The 20,191-nt window shown below is 39.7% G+C and overlaps 1 protein-coding gene across 3 annotated transcripts in view; it reads right to left on the bottom strand.

Annotated features, from left to right (window-relative positions):
* Positions 1 to 2,860: 2,860 nt before the first annotated feature.
* CFH (complement factor H) overlaps positions 2,861 to 20,191 on the bottom strand; it is a 39,778-nt gene continuing 22,447 nt past the window's right edge. For 2 of the 3 annotated variants that reach the window (XM_071810287.1, XM_065842503.2), the window contains exons 8-24: positions 19,179 to 19,379; positions 17,799 to 17,978; positions 16,077 to 16,253; positions 14,741 to 14,920; positions 14,414 to 14,587; positions 12,907 to 13,089; positions 11,937 to 12,119; positions 10,368 to 10,550; positions 9,165 to 9,344; positions 7,466 to 7,672; positions 6,673 to 6,849; positions 5,828 to 6,004; positions 5,517 to 5,693; positions 4,670 to 4,852; positions 3,765 to 3,965; positions 3,346 to 3,543; positions 2,861 to 3,205 (exon numbers count right to left, since the gene is read on the bottom strand). In XM_071810287.1, coding sequence (XP_071666388.1) covers positions 3,192 to 3,205; positions 3,346 to 3,543; positions 3,765 to 3,965; positions 4,670 to 4,852; positions 5,517 to 5,693; positions 5,828 to 6,004; positions 6,673 to 6,849; positions 7,466 to 7,672; positions 9,165 to 9,344; positions 10,368 to 10,550; positions 11,937 to 12,119; positions 12,907 to 13,089; positions 14,414 to 14,587; positions 14,741 to 14,920; positions 16,077 to 16,253; positions 17,799 to 17,978; positions 19,179 to 19,379 — 2,975 coding nt within the window. In that variant the 3' untranslated portion in view covers positions 2,861 to 3,191. The remainder of the gene's footprint in view (positions 3,206 to 3,345; positions 3,544 to 3,764; positions 3,966 to 4,669; positions 4,853 to 5,516; positions 5,694 to 5,827; positions 6,005 to 6,672; positions 6,850 to 7,465; positions 7,673 to 9,164; positions 9,345 to 10,367; positions 10,551 to 11,936; positions 12,120 to 12,906; positions 13,090 to 14,413; positions 14,588 to 14,740; positions 14,921 to 16,076; positions 16,254 to 17,798; positions 17,979 to 19,178; positions 19,380 to 20,191) is intronic. The other variant, XM_065842504.2, reaches the window with a different exon arrangement.

Here is a 20,191-nt window from a genome sequence, read left to right as displayed (position 1 = left end):
AGTGTGCAGTACAGGTGATTTAGTTGACCTCTGTATTCAGTTTATCACTTTATTATCACTAGCACTGTGTTCATCATATTGGCTAATATTGTTTTTGTTCATATACTGTCAACATTTCTTCTCATCCTGTTACTGATATTGCATACAGTTTGCTACGCTTGTATTCTCACCAGACCTCCAATTCTGGGCTCTGGCTATAGCCAGGGAGGCTGTCTCTGCTGGCAACAGTAGATGGCAGATGATGTTAGACAGCTAAAATGAGTCCAAAAAATAAATGCACTACAGTAGTTTATTGTGTCGCATCAAAAGCACTGGCACTATTTTCCCATCATAGGAACCAGACTTAGCAACACGGGTTTTGAAAAAAACCTCACATTTTATTTTCAAAATTAACATTAAATACACTACCTTCCTCCCACAGTCCGGTTAGCTAAAGGGAACAACTGCTCCTCTGACAAAAATGCCAAGGGGAGCAAATGCAATGAATTCCTAGACACAGAAACCATCTTGCACTCAAAGGCCTGTTTGCTCCCTTGATTCAGGCTCCAAGTAGACAGATCAAAGGCGGGCTATGTGGTCTGCCGTGTGTCAGCCTACACAAACATGATCTTTGAATACTGCAGGTTACAGAATAACATGACCACTGTCAACAGAAAGTGATGTAAGGAAGTGTGTTTGCCTTTACTTACCTGGCTCTCCACCTGAAGTCACAGGTGGAAAAGCAGTGTGACACTTAAACTCAGTTTAAGTGGACCTTTAAAAACATACCCTCTCTCTCTGCTGTTGCATAATTTGTTATAATACCTGGTTCTTCAGATCTTCAGCAGTGTTTTCTATGCATCTTCCAACAATATTTTCTGACAAGAGAATGTATTTTACTTTACACTGGCTTCCATGTATTATTTCAATAATTTTTAATGTGGCAGGAGGAACAAGTGCTTCCCTGATGGTATGTGGCTTTCTGTCTTTTGCTATCAAGAGAGAAGCCTTGAAAGAGGCTTTTAAACATTTATCATTAAGTTTAGTGAAATTTTGTAAAATACTGGATTGAGTATGACGTGACTTAAAGCATCACTGAAAAAAATTGAAGAGGTTTGTCTTCATGTTCTAGATGGTTATTTTATAAATGTCTTGCTAGCATTAGCTAATATCTTAAGGCACAATATACTAAGGGCAAGGTTCATTGTTAACCATAGCAGATTTAAATCCATATTTCAAATAGGCTTCCTTACGATTTCAATTTTTTTTATTCACTTCCTGTCAAGTACAATTAGACACCATTTTTACCTCATAATGTGGCTGATGAGGAGCTCATATTATTATAATAATTACAGAGGGAGTAGAGGTGTCAGCCCTCCTGTTTTCGTCTTGTTCTCTTGTGTGTTATCTTCTGTCTGCAGTTTTTTGCAAGGAATCTATTTTAGCGAATTGTCCATTTTGTGAGGTTTACTTTAGTAAAAACTTAGTATAACCCACAAATGCCCTTGACTGGGCACACAAAAACTGCAATGCATTGCAATAAGCTGAAAGTGAACGAAGGAGTGAGGGTACTTCTGTGAACACCTCTGCACTGTGGAGCACCCACTCTCCCTTGGGACATGTTGGTACCATATGTGACATGGAACCCTCTGACATACAGGCCAAGTAAAATTGCTACTGTCAAATCTGAATATTCAATACCAGCAAAATTTAGTATCCTTTTTTTTTCTTGACAAAACTAAATATAAATAGAGTTTCTAATATTTTCTTCCCACACCCCAATGGATTATCTTCCAAACTCCTTGGGGTGCATGCACCCCATTTGCAGCCACTGATCTAGAGGTCATTCAGTGTTGATTTATCTGGTTTTGAGTTGAACTGGACTCTTCTCCGGGTGCTTGTAACAAAAGACCTGCCTGTGTGCAGTAAGCCAGCTTGCATTTGTTCTTTTCACATCTTATTCTAAGATAAATATGTCCAGTTATCTGGTTATGAGGCTGCCAAAGCAACGGTTAGCTGTTTTGAATTCTTCCTTATCATCCAGCAAAAGCAACAACAGAGTAAGTATTTCTTGCCTCATTTACTCAGAGAAAAATCAATCCATATTTATACCCCACATGAATATTGAGATAGGCTCCTTTAACCATACAAATAAAGCATTCTGGTTCAGTTGATTTTCATAACCATAGCAGAAATAGATGAGATTAAAGAAAAAAAAGACCAAACCTCTCCATGATGAAGGCACCAAAGGCCAATGCAAAATGACCGCTTTGCTGCAGTGCCAGGTGTGTTGCCCACACTGGATTTTAAAGAACTCTTAGTAAAGTGAAGAGCAATAAAAGAAACTGCTTAACATTTACAAAGCCCAATAGGTAGGAGGCAGCAAAACCACTCAACCTTCCCCTGCCCAGCAAGACACCAATGATACACAAATGTGTTAGCTGCTCCCATAAATCAGCTGCAATATGTTATCATCGGATGAATTACCAAAAAATCAATAAGGGCCAGGGTGCATCAAGACACCATCACAAACTCTCCTGGAAAATATAAGGATGGCAGGTCCCATTCCAGGATGTGGACCAAGAAGCCATCCCTGCCTCCATCCAGAAATCCAAGTTACTTGCATTCCATCATTTTGCCCTTCTAACAAATGGCAGGGAGGCTCAAGTCCCCCAAAGGAACTGGGTCTCCGATCTAGAGATTGCTCTAGATCACATCTAGAGCTATCTAGAGATTGCTCTAGCCACATCTTTAAAGGAGATGCCACTCGATTATCCTGATCAGGCAATCAGGACACTCACCTCCGCCATGACCCCAGGAGAGTTTCCAGGCAAGCACAAGGAAATGAAGCTAGGAGCAGACAAGACCAAACACATTCTACTTGCCGATAATCAAATCGCCTGCAGGCTTTAATTCTTGTCTCAGTATGCCAGTGAGACCAGCCTATTACAGGACACAATTCTTAATAACAATAAAATTGAGATCAATAGAGAATGGATAAAATGTAAGCACAACCATTTGGATGGATAAAATGTAAACACAATCACTGAATCATGAAAAGAAAAAAATAACTAATTCCAAGACAGAGCATTGGCTAAGCTACAAACGAAGCACAGCAAAACAGGAAATGTCAGCAAAAACTGAGCTCAGATCACTATGTCGTTTGAGGGATCATCCATTTCCTCAGCTGGACTCCTTCATTCCATTTCCATTTATCCAAACGTATCTGCAACATAAAGAGAAAAAAGGGGGAAAGGTGTGAAGACCAAGTGTGGCACACCACAGTGGTTCCTCGGAGCAGAGGACAGGCAGTTTCAGCAAAGCTGCCTCTTACAGCCCCTCGTGTCCTCGGCCCCGAGCACTTACATTCACATGTAGGATACTGAATCATTCCGTCCAGGCACTCTGCTCGAAATGACTCAGTACGTGAAACTTTCTGGTACCACCATTTGCATTCAAAGTCAATATAATCCCCAGAGCGATAGGTGGACTTGCTCGACAAGTTTGATGACCGTAGCTGAATATGGTTCCCTTCCATAGTATTCTTATTCAATGTACAGTTCCCTGGAAAAAGAACTTCCATTATTTGCCTGTTCACCTCCCACAGGACAGCTGATGCCCTGAAGCTGCTGGCACAGGCTGAAACCTCCTGAGCGCCCTTTTCCCAGCAGTGTTTCCAGTTCAGGCTCCTACATCCAGCTCCTCCCCAGAAAAGCTAAAGACTTTCCCCTGGGCTTCACCAACAACGCAGCAGCTGAGCTGTGGCTGGAGTGCAGATGACTTACTTCCTGGCTTGCACCGTGGATATTCTAACATCCCCTCCACACACTGCACTCTGAAGGGAGAAGATGCTGGGTCCTTCACATATCCTCTTCTACACTTAAATTCAATAAAGTCCCCCGATGTTGAATACAGCTTTTTTCCTCTGACCCATTTCAGTTCAATATTGTTGTTGCTCATGTCATCTTCAGATGCTGTACAGGCCACTTGGAAAAGGCAAGAGAAGAGTGTCATCACTTCATACACATGCATCATGGGTAACTTTTTTCCCCTACAGCCTACACAAGTTCTTTGTGTCACAAAATGCTTCCAGCTATTTGCTCTCTGCATCTATTAGCCACAACAGGAAAGACATTTGCACCCAAGCTAAAGAGAGAAAAGACCACAGCTGAGACCCCTGGCAGAGCTACGGAGAAGCCTTTTCACTCTGACAGTCACTCAAGGCAAGTTCAAAGCACGGGAGGGGGAAATCACAAGGCACCAATGAACTACCCCATGTCTTCTTTTAGACCATTCCTTTGCTCTGCCCAGCATTTCTCTAAATGTGTTTCCTCCTGGTCATGTCACGGATGCACCCCAGGATTTCCCAGCACCACCACACACTCACGCCCACCCTCCGTGCTCACAGCCACTGACCGGAGCAGTGTCCCCAGCTCGGGAGCACTCGAGAGCCCTCACAGTGGTGGTGATTCCCTCGCAAAAACGGGTTCCGACCAGCTCCTCTCCTCCTGAACCCAATGAGAGACAGCAGGCGGCAAAAGGGACTACACAAGCTAACCTCAAGACCAACTTCCTTCTGGCCGCCATCACACCCCGGCACCCGTGCTGCTGCACAAGCGATAGCCTCAGGATCTGAGAAGCAGAAAAGCGGAGCAGTCACACCGCCTTTGGCCACACAGCTTCAACCCACCTAGGCAAACCGGGGGACTTGTCCACTGCCCATCAGTGCACGTGATATACTGAGATCCTTCCAGGAGATAGAGACTTGGGCATTTGTATTCCAGAGTTGTACCTTGGGAATATTCTTGCATGGGGAAGGAAAGAAGGTCTCCATTTTCAATAACTGGAGGTGGGCCACACTTCCCCCCTTCACCTGGAAGAAAGTTCACAATCAGAGATCAAGTCAGCCGAGTTCAATTGCAATGGAGGCCTGACCACAAATACTACCAGGCAGTATGCTGGCACTCCTCTGAGAGACCCAGAGGAAAGCAGAGAGAGAAGCAAATACCTGAAAAGAGGTGACATTTTCAGTACGCTCATGAAAGCCTAGGAGGCACCAACACAGTACTTAGGGATTGGCTCACACTTCAAATTCTACCCCCAGTTCATTTAACAGTTGATTTGACTCCACGACATACGATATAGCAATGCAGCATCTGCATCAACCGGATGTCAACTAGCAGGGAAGCCGTGGGCTTGATTGTCCAATACAGACAGCAACATTCCTCTCTCTCTTCTCATCAGGCAGGCACAGAAAGCAGATTCTAAGAAGTCTCAAAATTACACCTGGCCAGCAACTGTTCTCAGCCTGGGGGTGGTTTTCCAGATGGGGCCCTCTCCTGTGGAGCCACCTGGGTCATGCAGCTCGTAAATTCATCTGAAGAGAAACCTGGGAAAATGCCTTTTCCTGAGTGTGCCAGATATCCTGCATTTGTGCACAGTATTGAGAATGAAATTTGGAGAAGTAAATGCCACTGACTCAGCTTCAAGACAGTCTCACTGACAGGCAACTGTATGAAGAGAAAGAGAAACGGTACCTTTGCACTTTGGCAGCTCTGTCCAGTTCCCGGTCTGACACGTTACACTGGAAGATCCCGTCATCTGAAAGCCTCGCCAGCACTGATAGCGAGCACTCTCTCCAGGCAAATACCTTGACTTTTTAACACCTTCAATTTTACCACCAGCAATTTCTGGAGGAGGTTCACACGTCACATCTGAGAAGAGACACTGTGCGGTCATGTTTGCAGGTACACGAAGAAAAGAGGGTTAAAATAGGTAAAGTCTTTAGAGTATTTAGGTAAGCAGTCCCCTCTATGCTAAAAGGCAAGATGAAGGCAGAGATTCCTACCTCTGCAGGTTGGTGCTTGTGACCATTGTCCATTTGTACAAGTGACATAATTTATATCCATCATCTGAAAATTGCTTTCACATTCATACTGCACTCTGGCACCAGGCAGATACCCCTCCTGTTGAGTGCTTGTAATATAAGCATTGGGAATTTCAGGTGCAGCTCCACAGGTAACATCTGAAAAGAGAGGTGCTTTTAAGAACAGTAGTGCAGCAATCTATCAATCACAAAATTTTGCATTTCAGAGCACCATTATGCCTGAGGAGCAGAAATTGTTTGCCTAATGTGGATAATTTTCTAGAGAGGAAAAGGAAGATAACGTTATGGTCTTTATTCTGCAGCTCTTCACCAGTCACTATTATTTTTGCCTATAGTGACTGAAAAGAGAAAAGGAGTCGCAGAGATCAGCCGAAGGCACAGATAGGTGCTATACAGCCTTGTGTGCCAAAGGGCTGGAGAGTGAAAGGGTTTTTTGACTATGTGAAGGTAACTTTCAGGAACTGACATTCTTAGTGATGTGAAAATAAGATACATTACCCTACCAGTTATCTCCTTCTTTGCAGCCAGCATCCATTCCCCCATAAACCTGTTTCTGCTTGATTTGAGCAGTGAGCTAAGTTCCAGCTACCAACTTCAGCCCACGGGGGAAATGGTTTCTTTCCTCGTCTTCCCTGCTTGTTATTTCTCAGGAGCCAGAAAAATAGGCCTTGCAAGAGCCCGTTCAAAACAAATCACCTGCTGGCTCTATTGGTCTGTCTCATCTGCATGCCTGTGTTGATGTTATTTTAATTCACAACATTAAAGATTAAAAAGGATTATAGACTACTTAGAAGTAAAACCTATACCTTCACAGAACGGTGGTGCTGTCCAATTTCCTTCTCTGCAAATAATTTCTGGTGTACCAACAATAAGGAACCCTTCATCACACTCATAGCGAATTGTTTCACCAGGCTCATAACTTTCCTTGTTTCTCCCTTCAATTTGAGCGTTGGCAACTTTTGGAATACTTCCACATGGCCGTTCTGAAAAGACACAGAAAGTTGATGCTTGTGCTAATGCGATACACATAAAATGAATGTATTGTTTCCACCAAAGAGATGCCTTGGAGAGCTCTTTCTGTTACAACATCAGCATAGTCATCCACTGACAGTGGATTTTATATAAAAGGTAGCATACAGAAGATGAAATAAGTAATTCCCCTAAACAGACGTGGACTTCAGTCACTCACATACCTAGATCCTGTTTCTAACTGTGCCAGGAAATGTTAATAAAGGCTTGTGTCACTTCCTACACTTAAGTGGTTTCCACAACTAAAGCGCCAAAGCAACTCCTGGACACTAGTGGACTCCATAGGAAACAGATCCTTGAATTATGAGGATGTGCCCAGGACTTAGTTGGCAGAGATATGAACTGAGCAAAGACTGCAAGAATACAAAGGAATATTTAAAAACTAAACTGCATTCAAAAAGTCCGCCTTGCATCCAATCAGGATTGCTCTGAAGACATCCACAAAGGATGATTAGATTCCACAGCAAAATATGGAGATCCTGGCTCTTATCAGTCAACTTCCAGTTTAAAATTGTTTCAACTTCATTGCTAAATGTATTAAAGAAAAAAAAAAGTATGGTTTGATATTACCCAAGCATGTAGGAGCTGTAGTCCAGTTTCCCATAGAACAGGTAATCTCCAATGGTCCATCTAACTTATATCCAGAACGAGAAACATACTTCAGTCTAGCACCAGCCAGATAAATTGTTTTCCCTTGTTTTTTAATTTTTAAGTTTTGATTTTCCATTCTGGGAACATCAGCACAGTCTACAGGTTCTGGTGGCAAACACGGTCTTTCTATAAAATACAGAAAGAACAGATGAACAATAATGTAAACCAATTAATATTCCAATGACAAAAGTTGTCTAAAACTGAAAAGAAAAAAAAAATAAACCAAGCCTAAATAAAATAGCTTGAAATGAAGATGAAGATACACAAAGCAAAACTTCTCTCTCCTTTCTCTCCTACATGGGGATGTTTAATTTTCCTGTGAAACAGATTAAAGCCAGTTTCCAGGTCATATCAAGGAGATACAGTTACAGCTTAGTATGAAGAATGGGGGAAACTTCATGGGCAGAGAAACAGAAGGGATATTATCTTGCTTTGGGATACTGAAAGTGAGTTTCTAGAATGTTAGCTATTACATCTTCCCACCAGTAATGAAGCTGTACCCATGTCCTGAGGGGGTTTGTGATGAGATGTTAAAATAGAGAACAGAACTTAGAAAGCATTGAAATGTACTTCCCAATACAGACAACGGAATAAATCTCTATGAAGGCCTCCTGAGTTAGGGCTGTCCAATGCCGCCTTCTCCTACAGTGCTGTTGAGTGGGTGGACTTAAATTACATCTTATATGCATTTTTAGTTAATTAGTAAATGAGGTTTTATTAGTTGACACAATTTCGAGTTCAAGCATATGTTTGCACTAAATTCCACAATGCAAAATATCTAGTTACAGTCAAAGTTCCTGTTTAGTAACTGGGACTGGGAGTTTTATTTCAGTAAAGCTGTTTAATGAACAGCTTGAGCAGTTTTGTTGTTGTTGTTTTTGTTATTTTTCCCTATGTCTGGCACTTGATGAAGATTCACAGGCAATGCAAAAGAAGGGTAATGATGTGGCATCAGAATTTTGCAGCTCAAAAGCACAGACACGGTTGGGATGTTGTGCACATCAGTCACCAGCTGGCACCTCATTTCTCCTGTTCTCATTTATCTCCTATTTATTTCTGAAAATACTTTATTCTATCTCTCAATGAACTAGATATCTGTTGCACTGCTAATGTTTTAGCAACTGGACTACAGGTTCCTCACCATTTCTCAGAGTAGATGGCCTGAGTTATGCCATATCATTTATACTCCTGCCTAGGATGAAGCCATTAAAAAAAAAAAAAAAAAAAAAAGGAATTTAAAAAATGCTACTACCACAACTACACAATAAATTAATGGTTTTGTTTTGGGATTTTTTTTTTTTTTTCAACAGGATGCTATTGAATGTCCTCAGTCAAAACTGACACTCCATTCTGCAACATACTAAACAAATAAACACACAGTTCTTGAAAGTTTTCTATGCTATCTTAGATAAGTCTTTGTAAATAAGAAGACTTACTGTCCATCAGTTGGTTAACTGCACTTTCTTTAGCAACTTACATTCTATTTATTTTCTGCAGTTACCTGTTCATGATAATCTTAACATAAATAATATCATCCTCCTGCTAATGATGACTGCAAATGCATAACAAACACTGAAATGAATAACAAAATAAATAGGATAAAAAATCCACTACTAACCCACACAGTGAGGTGGTGACTGCCATTTGCCATCTATACATGTTATTTCATTTGCACCAATGAGCTGGAAACTCTTCAGACATGAAAAAGCTGTTTTAGTCCCGTTCTTGTAATTTCTTCTGGCTGTTATCTGTTGAGCACCAGGCACCTGAGGTGGAGGTGGGCATGTGCTCTCCTCAGCTGAGGACACATAGTCATGTTATAGTAGAACATAACATAAAATGTAACAGTTCATCACAGATTACAACAATAACAACCAAGACAATACTGGTGATAATTTTCAGTAGCTATCATCTAAAGCTTTAATTATTATCATTATCAAAGAAACAAACTTAAATTTTCCTTCTAAAGCAACAAAGGGCTTCTCCTGCCAGATGAAAGAAAAAGTGAGGGAAAGAGGTAGATCTAGGAAGAAGGAGACCTCATGAGTTTGGTTTCTTGCTTCTAGTGGTTCCAGAAAACTGGGAAGGTAGGGACACCAGGCTTTGAAAGGGAATGCTCCCTTGACTGATGCCACTCCGTACACTTCTCCCACTTCCATGCACCGTTTCCCATGAACCTGGCCTACTCAAAACAGGCAATGACGCAATGATTGTTCTACAGTCAATGCCTTCTACAGGCAACATCCTGCTCTGCTATTCAGAAAGGCAGTCCCTGCAGGCATCTGACCTCTGGTGTCTATTAGATAAGGGCAGTCTCATCTATGTCTGTGCTTTTGAGATGCCCAACTCTGTTGTTTCACTAGGAAGTAACTGGAAGAAAAAAGAAGAAAAAGAAAAAAAAAAAAGAAAAGTCAGGAATAGAAAAGTTTTGAATGTTTACAGGAAATAAAGGAACTTCGGCTGGAGCTTGAGCTCCGTGCTACACTCATTTGCACCAGCATAAAGCCCTTTTGAAGAACTGAGCTTAAATTTATCATTGCATCTTTTCTCACATCAGAAATGACAGTGATAACTGTTCCAGTTGTCAGAGAAGAGATTACAAATCTGCCTCACTAAAATAGTGTGTCTCTAAGCCTATATAACTTCAAATTATTGCCATAATTATTCATGACTATATTTTAGCATAGAATCAAGTAAGCATATATAAGCATGTAAACATTTCTATTTCAGATTAGTGACACAACAACGCTAAGAAGCTTTAACAGAGCACTTATATTTCCTACATAAAAAGAAGAAATTGTATGCAAATCCAAAACCATACCTGTACATTCAATCTCTGGTGACCATTTTCCAGACACACAAGTAGCCTGTTTAATGCTTTTGTCAGATGATTTACATACATAATGTATAACTCTAAGGAATTTAGCCTGCTTTTTCGGCTTGGCAAGACGACCATTGAGTATTAGGTCAACATTTGCTGGAAGTTCACACCGAGGAGACGGATCTGAAAAAAAAGAAAAAAAAAAAAAGCTAAAAAATGGATTTAGGTCAGGTAACATGTAAATGCACAGTCACTGATGAAGAGGTCTTCAATTTCCTAATGTATGTCCAAGTGGTTTTTTTGTTTACTGTAGTTTGAAGTAACTCATGAGATTCATAGACCACAGAATGATTTTTTTCCCCCCACTATCTAAAACAGACATTGTTTGCACTCACAAAGCAATTATTTTTAATTTGACAGGATCCCTTTTGCTGTATGCAGTAAATATTATAAAAAAGAACCATTTCTTTCTTCCATAAACCTATAAAAGGTAGTAAGATGAGCAAGAAAATAAACTTTCTTTTGCTTGTAGAAACAGGAGCATAAGGGAAGTACTACTGAACACCAAACATGTACCAGGTATCATTCTCCTGTGGAAGTACGTCCAAGTCATAACCAGATCTTGTGTCCCTGACTGGTGACTCTGAGAGACAGAACACAAGCTACTTCTGAAAGCTGAGCAGACTGTGTTTTGTGCCAGACTCAATCCTCAATATAATTCTAAGTGAAGGTACAGTCTCTCAAATCACTGATGAGTACAAAAACATTTCTGAAGAAACAGGCAACCAAGAATTAGCTATATCATAACCTGTGTTCTCTTAAGTGAAGTTCTGGAATAATTTTTCCCAGACAACACTCCTTCTTGTCCACTATCTCTTTTTTCTTCAATTATTGACTTCAATGTAATCTTTTCCTTTTTCTTCGGAAAAGGCTTTGTTGTAGATCTTTTTAAAAGACATTAATTCAATTTATGGATTGCAAAACTAAATGAGAAGATGAGAAAAAAGAGAAAACTACTGATGAGAAATGGAAAGGACTAATCCACACGAAATAGTGAGGATGGGATAATACTAATACTATACTATAATACTAATAATACTAATATTGCTTTTATTATTAGCCACAGTGTGCTAGGCTTATTCCCAGCAGGATTTTTAAAAAGCCAAATAGCATACAGAGACATAAACCCAGAAGTAATTAAAGCAACAGGCACACTACTTTATTGCAGGTATGTCCCAAGGCTTCTGAAGGGACAAGGAACACTGGAAAATGGATAAAAGCCACTATACACCAAAGATGTATCCCCATACTTTATTCTACCCACTGTGCAACTGTCCTTTTCTTTCCCCAAACCTACTCAGAACATTTACAAAGTTGTAGGTGTAGAGTCTGTCCAGGATGAAGGACATGTTCACGTTTAAAAGAGGAATAAGTAAAAATAACTTAGTTAATATGCGTGAAACTTAGTATCTCTGCCTACATATTGTCCTGGTTTGATTGTTGAAGTCCTTGAAATTTTGAGCGGAACTATGTTACACTCTTATTTGAAGTATTATGGAAATAGATTACCAGCACAAAGAGGTAAAGGCTTCCATTCTCCACTACGACATTTTATTCTCATAGTGTTAGAATGGCCAGAGCCCTGTTTACATCCACAAATCACTTCATCACCATGTGAAAACTGGGTCTGGTCTTCCTGCTGAAGAACAACGTTTGGAATAGAGGAAGGTGATCCACATGGCGTTTTGTCTTCTGTTGAAAAAGAGAAGTATTCCACAATAATACTGGAGTCACATATGAATAGCTGAAAGAACTTAAATAAAAGTAACTATATGTGCATTTGGTGAGTCAAAAGACCAGCTTAGACCTGGATCTGATGACAACTGGTTTTAGGGGTAACACAAAGACAAAGAACAAGTATCTAACATATTTAAAACACACTTAATATATCTAATTCAGAAGTTGTAGACAAGTGTAAAAAGGGCAAACCTAAAAATTGCCCCAAGCAGATCCTGTAAGGAGAAGAGGAAATCATCATCATCAATATCTTATTCCTCCCAGTCAATTACTTGAGGTATTGATAAGGTGCAGCAGCTTCCCTCCAAAACACCAGAGACTGAAGCCATTGACTTTAGGATCCAAAGAGACAGTGGAAGGGTGAGAATAACACCGGAAAAAGTGGTAAGAGAAAGTCTGTGTATAACAATTGTAATTATATATTATAAATGATTTGTATTATTTAGATATTCTGTGCATTTATGTACTTATGATTATTATTTATATATTACATATTAATTTTCTTTCTCTTTCTATAATAATTTGATTTGGACCCACAAAAACTGTGGCTGGATTGTTGAGATTTTAATTATACTACTAATAAAGTTTGGGCTTTACAAATAGCGTCTGGTTACTTTTAATCTGTAAAATGATTTTGAACATAACATGTTCTACCTGCAAATATGAAATTGTGAAAACAGCTGTGAAGTATTAGCCTACAGAGAATTATAGACTTCTCAAAAACAAGAGTTATATAGGTTACCAATGCAAGAGGGAGGAGATGACCATTGTCCATCAACACATTCTATTTCCTTTGATCCAACCAATTTGAAGTCGACATTGCATTCATATTGCTTTCTATCCCCATGCCGATACCATTCCACAGAGCCATCAGCGATACTTCCATTGGCAATCTCAGGTGGAGGTCCACAGCCTCTGGCATTCACTGAAATCAAGAGATCACGTTTATACTCTGAACTCAGTCCTTTTAGCACAGTTATTTGTTAAGTGCAACACAAAAGAAATCAAATTTGTTGTTTAAAGGTAAGAAATATCCGTAGAACAGGTTATACAGGTCATTGGTTTATTGCCTTTGAATATCTGGATTCACGTTGGCCTGGAAGTCACAAACAGATATGTATGGCGCTGGTTCACTCTAATCTCTTACCTCCATGCACTGTCAATTTCCTGCTATGATAAAAGAAGTGTGCTATAAAACCAACCCAGTTTTAAGAGAAAAAAAAAGTTACATAGATGAAAAGTTCAATATTCTTTCTTTTTTTTTTTAAGGTGAAAATTCTGCAATAATAACTTGTGTTATAAAAATCAACCAGCACGTGATATGTACTGTATATTAAAGAAATTAACTTCTGATGTAGCGAATGAAACTTCTGTTAAGGGAGCTTAAAATGTTCCTGAGCTAAAGAGCCAACTATATGAAATATACCTGGTTTGAAATGTAAAAGAGAATGAGCAAAAAGAAGGATAAGATCACAGAAGTCGACAAGAAAACTGTGGGGAGGTAAGGTAAGGAATACGAGATCCCTTCATCCTCTTGAGCTGTGTCATGAAAGGGCATAGCACCAGTAAAATAAACTCTTTTCAGATGCCAATAAATTGTGCTCTGTCCTTAAAAAGGTGAGAAGAATAGAGGCAAGTAGCTTCCCTTCTGCGTGAGTTTGTTCATCCTACCAGATGAAGCTGAGGAATATCACTGAATTTCTTTTGCTTGAGTCCAGCTCTGTGTCATCTCCAATTTTATTTATTCCCCACCCATAATATCAAGTGATCATAAAAAGGAACATAGAGTACAGTATCTGCCGGGTGTCAACATTAGGCAGTAGCAAACCTAGGACATTTACAATACAGTAAGAGAGGAATTACATTAATCTCTCCTGGCTGTCATCTTGCAAATTATTTATGCCTTTTTGAATAATAAATAGTTTCCATATGTTATAGTCAATAACCTGAGTGAAATTTTGCACAAGCCATTTAGCAGCTCACTTTCAGTTATTTGCAGAACTCCAATGGGCATAATTAAAGCTAAGAAGAGGTTCAACACTGTAAGTTCAACTGTTCAGAACCTTTCACATAAAATAGCAAAACACTATGAAATCATGCAAAGAGGGCCAGTTTCTGCCCTTCTATAGATGAAGACTGGATAATTTTTCTTGGGAGCAGGACTGGCTTATAGAAGGTGCCCACGGAAGTCTTCAGGACCGAGGCATTTTCATATGTTTCTACTACAATAAAGCTAAAAAAAGAATTACCTTTACATACTGGTGGGGATGGAAACCATCCAAAGTAATAGCACTGAGTAGAGGCAGGTCCCACTCTCACATAACTGTTTGCACAGGTAAATTTCACAACATCTCCATTGCGGTATTTACCCTTCTTGGGAGAAAAATCTCCATTGGGCAATGTCAGCATGTTACATTCTATTGCTACAAAGAGAAAATATTTTAACATCAAGTGTACACTCTTATAAAGTACATGAAATACTAATGATCAGAAGAAAACTAAAGAAAGCCTTAAAGAAAAAGCTTCACAAAGTGTATACAGAGTTAACACTGATTAGTAAACACAACAATATTCACCAAAGCACTGGGGTGTTGGACTCCACTCGCCATTTATGTCACACCTCGAGGTACCAATTGGCATATTATCTGCAGTTTGATATCCCTCCAAACATGCATACTCAATTGTGTCTTCAGGTATGAAATTAGTTCTATTTGCATGGTAATTCAAAATGTCCAAATGAGGTGTTTGACATGATTCTGTAGAATAAAACAAAGTTAGAGCATTTTGTGATCCAGAACCATTTTCCTCTGGAACCATCATTTCTGTAGGTGCTTTAGTATGTGCTAGTCTATTGATCTACTCAGTATTTTTGAAATATCAAAAATTCTGCATTGCCAGAATATGAATGAAGACCATCATATGTAGCATATGAATATTATATCTATTGCATTATTCTTCAGAAACGTTTATAGAGCTAATATCTAGCATAAATGTTTCTCCCTCAGATTTCATTCCTTTCCTTATACTACATATTATTATTATTAGTGTCACAGCAAACAGTTTGTACCCCTGTTTCCCATGGTCATTTGTAAGGAGGTCAGACAAAAAAAGTGCAAAATCCTGAAACAAAAGGATAAGTTATATATATATCTATATGTGTGTGTATATATATATCTATATGTGTGTGTATATATATATCTATATGTGTGTGTATATATATATCTCAGCTGAAGTTGGTCAATATTATGAGCCCTGGTATCATAACAATGGAAGATTAAGTCTCTTCTTTTACTATCCTATATCCCTGTTCAGGAGAGGAAGGAACGTTTAAGAAGAAAAAGACAACAACAATATTGAGGCATTTGCAGGAAAAAGCACTCTGGTGTTTTTAACAAATGTACTTTTTAACACCAGGGCAGACGTACGCATAGTGCTTTTTATGCATAGTGATAACATCTTTCCAAAAAATTATTCCCTTTTTTCTCTAATTTGTTCACGTTTAAAGAAAGTTCTTGGCAGAATCCCTTGGTTCACAGGCATTTCTTCGCAAATCTTCCCTCACAAGTGTGAAAGGAGGAAGAATTAGGAGTATATTGGGCTGATATATACCTTGTATCAGGTAGGAATCAGCGGAGAGGTCAGTGATTATCATCTAATTTGTGCTAGAAGTCCAAAACCAAAACTCACCTAGGAGACAGTAGATATTTTCCTGCCTTACTAACTTCCTTTATGTTTTCTCGCTTTATTTTTTGGAGCCCCAGAAAGGTTAATCTCTGGAGGATCAGTCCTCTATTTTAGTCTTTCTTTGCCTAATAAAAAAGCTACCAATCTAGATGACAAAAATCTGAGAACACAGGTCATCACGTCTGAGCCAGCAACGATAGGGAGCTCTGAAACATTTATGCTACTCACTGATGCACTTTGGAGGTGGAGTCCAACCATTCTCTTCACACCGTATCACTCCTCTTTCTTGTCCTTCTGGCGTTACAAAGCCAGTAAGACAACTGTAGGTGACCTTCTCCTGTAAACGAAATGTTTCCTTTCGCGAGGTGAAATAACCATTGTCAAAAGAGATACTCTGGCATTGTTCTGAAAGAGATAGACAGAATTTTTTCCAAGTAAAACACTGCTAAACTGCATGCTTATAATACACAGAAGAAGGGGGACAAAAGAAACAGCCATAGGATTTAGAACACTTTTAGGAGCACATGAAGTTTTGTTTCTACATTGAGCTCTCTTCCTGGGGGACAAGTGGAACATGAAAAGCCAAATTTCACAGTTACAAACTCATGCAGCACAAACAGGGATGGACAAAGGTTTGATTTGCAGCAATCCTGTAAGCTTCCAAGATTGTGTGTCCAAACCTGGTCTTCACTAGAAATGAAATTCATGTTGGGCATGCATAAAGAGGATCCTCTGTCCATCTGGCAAGGTGGGGCACACCAGAAATCACCACAGTGTGCAGGTACCACCTCTGTTCTACCAAACAGAAACCATTCAGAGTGCACGCGGTGCAGGACTGAAGCAGGTGTGTACCAAAGGACCCCTTCTTGCACACTAAAACAGTTGTGCAGACAGAAGCAATGTTGTAACTGATGTCACATCACTTAGAATACATTGTTTAAGCCAGCCTAAATAGATGGAAAACAGTCATATTGATTGGATATTCTGGTCTTGTATCCTGAATAAAAACTTCTACAGTATGCTAAATTCTTTCCTAATAAACTCCTTCACAGAATAACTTAAGAAACTAACACTACAACAAACAACAATATTTGCACATTAGAGGGTCAAGTAAATAAAGACACACACACACAAAAAAGACTTTGAGGAACATTAGGGGATGTGTTTGAATGTTGGGAGCAGAGTTAATAATACATATGTGCAACAGCTTCAAAAGCTTAAATTTTACATTACTGGTATAAACACACAAAAATAATGTTTATGATTGCCTAACACTAGGAATCATAAAATTCTATTTTGCCTGCTCATTGCTACGTCCAAATCTCAGTGGGTTGTGGTCCAAAGCATTCTGCGGTCGGTGTCTGTGTCAGGATGGGATTGCTTCCTAAAAAAATATTTTTATAATCTGAGAAAAGTTAGGTTGAATGATTTATCTTGTCCACATGAAATCATTACTTAATGTATTTAAAGTTCCTTGTGAGACGTTCTAGCAACGTCAGGCTCAATACGAGTCAGGAACAAAAGCTGAAAACAGAGTTAGGAGAGGTAACCTTCCCTTGCCTCTCCTCGTCCAGCATGATGCCAGCTGGAAAGGAAGCAAGAGAAACAGGGATCACATGAGACAGAGAGAGGATGAAAGAAGACAAGACATTACAGATAGGCTGTGCCAGCGGAATGATCACTGTTTATTATATTACTGCACACCTATGTAACAACAAGAGTTCACTACTGAAGACCAGAGCTTACGTTCTAGGAGATCCGATCGAGCCACGTGTGCACGTTTTACAGGGTTACATTCTGCACGTTTGTGTAGCGAATGACCTCAGCAGCACGCAGAGACGTGAGAGCTGCATCAGCCAGGTGAGAGAATCACAGCCTTGCATGTAGGTGACGTGATGATGGATTTACTGGGTTTAGCTATAAACCTCAGCAAAATGCAAGCACACTCACTTTTACGGATACATCTTGGAGGAGGTGACCAGTCATTCTTTGTGCATGTGACTTCCCCATCTTCACGTTCAGTATAATAGTCATCATTGCAGACATATTTAACTCTTTCACCTTCCTTGTAAACGTACTTCCTGCTATGTGAGAAGTAACCATTTTCCACGTGTCTGATATGACAGTTTTCTGAAGAAGGAAGGTAAGTACATTTAACTACAGTAATAAGTACAGCAAGAACTGAGGAAAATTAATTCTTAGAAAGACAGTTACTAAAATAGAACCTCCTGGCATCTTTCTGTACCCTTCTAATCCAAAAAACCTTTGTGTTCAAATCTGAATGAAAGCATGTTTTGTTTCACTGCCCTTAGATTAACAAATCACATGAACAGGAGTGCAAGTCACTACATAAAGTGCTAAGAAGTGGTCTAGTAAACAATATCACCTACCTAGAATGCATAAGCAAGGCTGGCTAACTTCAGTGCATCTAGCATCACGTACACCAGCTCTTGTTCGTCTGCTCTGTCTCCAGAGTGTTGATGTCTGCCCTGAGTGATTTTCAGCATTTGCCTCCAGGAGGTGTTAATATCTCTGTGCAAATGAGATTTTAGCAGCACCCAAGCGTGTAGGCTCTTCAGCACCCTGTGCCCCAGGTGTCCAGCCACGAGGAAGATGCCTGAAGAAATTCCTCTGAGCCAGACTCCACTCATTTCCTGCACTGAGCACCACTCCACTGAGGGCAGCAGGGAAAGAACAACCTCTTGTTTGAACTTGCCAAGCCCTACCAGTAGGTAGGAACTTCACTGTGAATGCACATGTGTGTTAGCAGAGGAGGCCTCAGCTCACTGCTTTAGATCTGTTTTCTAGTTTAAACCTGAAGTCAGTGTATCTGACCTATTGCAAGAGTGCGTGCCACCTTCTCAGCTCCAAAGGTTATCCAAATGGACCAGGCAATGGGCGTCAGAGAGGAACCTCTAGTTGAAGTACCCAAGCCAAGGAAGGAAGAACCTATCTACACAGAGTGGAAACTCTCTGTTTGTATGTGCGGCTGTGTGTGCACATGAAAGAAGATGTATGCGCAGGACCCAGAAGCTAGAGAAAATAAACTTTTCCTATGTGTTTCTTAATATCATGGATAGTTTTAGGCATATAGGAACTCCAAAATCCAAAAGTATCATTTCAGCCTTACATACTGCGGAGTGTCACCAGCTGACAGTTCAAGCTCTGCTGATATTATGAGAGTCTGAGTGCAGTTCCAGGGGTCAACTGAAGCAGGTCTACTTTAACAAACTGTTCTTTGTTCCACCTTGTGCTCCATCAGCACAATTTCTGATGCACAGAACTTTGATAATTATAACAGAACTGCCAATAAAGTGGACATGTACTTACTGAGGCATTTTGGCTCTGGAGACCAGCCCCTTTCAGAACAGACTACTTGAACCCAGGATCGTCCACTTGGGGTTGAATAACCATCATTGCAGCGGTAATCAGCATGCTGCCCAAACCTCATCGGAAAGTAGTAGCTTCTGTAGTACTCCAATGAGTCACTTAATTTGCCATTTTCAATAACTGGGTAGTCACACGGTTTCTCTTGAAATAGAATTCAACACCAACAGTATCAACACATGCTTGACAAAAAGTTCAGGACACAAGTAATTCAGATGATTTCATCATCTCAGTGCTTTCTGAATCTGACAGAATCAGGACCACACATTTGGCGGATCCTAAGGAGTACAGGAACAATTGCACTCTGCTTTTGATGTCTTGGTCATTACCTATAGTTCCTATGTTTCCCTTCACTTAAATTACAAGCAACAGAAATGCAGTCAATATTCTCAGTGGAATCCAAAGGCTGATTCATGAGACCAAATGTATGTATTTATTTCTTTGCTAATACTGTGCCTACTGGGCAAAACGATTTTTGTAGTTATGGAAAGTTTAAGCCAATAAAGAACTCATAAACAATCAAGAATATCTTGGTTTGTTATTTGACAGGTTAAAATAGGTAGAATAAAACTGATTGTCCATGATATACCAACATACAACCGCAAGTAGAAATCTAGAGCTGTGATAATGATGATGAAAGACACCTTCCAATCATTGGCTAGATTTGCCTTTTTTGGAAAATTTTAACACTCACTATGCCCTCTTATCTTGACTGGCATGCTACTCCTCAGGTGGACCACAAATCTTCCTGACAAGGAGCTGACTCTTTTTATCACAAATTTTTTCAAAGACAGTAATAGATAATACTTGTGTTTATAAACATAATGTAAATGTAGATTTATTTATTATTTTTACAGGTGATTTTTCTAAGCCATCAAATTAAGCTTTATATCATGAAGAAACACAATGAATAAGCAACTCTCAAGTCTCATGATTTTTAATTTCTTTCTCTTGAC

Source organism: Patagioenas fasciata, chromosome 6 (assembly GCF_037038585.1).
Source record: "Patagioenas fasciata isolate bPatFas1 chromosome 6, bPatFas1.hap1, whole genome shotgun sequence".
NCBI lineage: Eukaryota > Metazoa > Chordata > Aves > Columbiformes > Columbidae > Patagioenas > Patagioenas fasciata.
The sequence above is the reverse complement of the archived record's forward strand: the minus strand, read 5'-3'. Positions and strand labels throughout refer to the sequence as shown.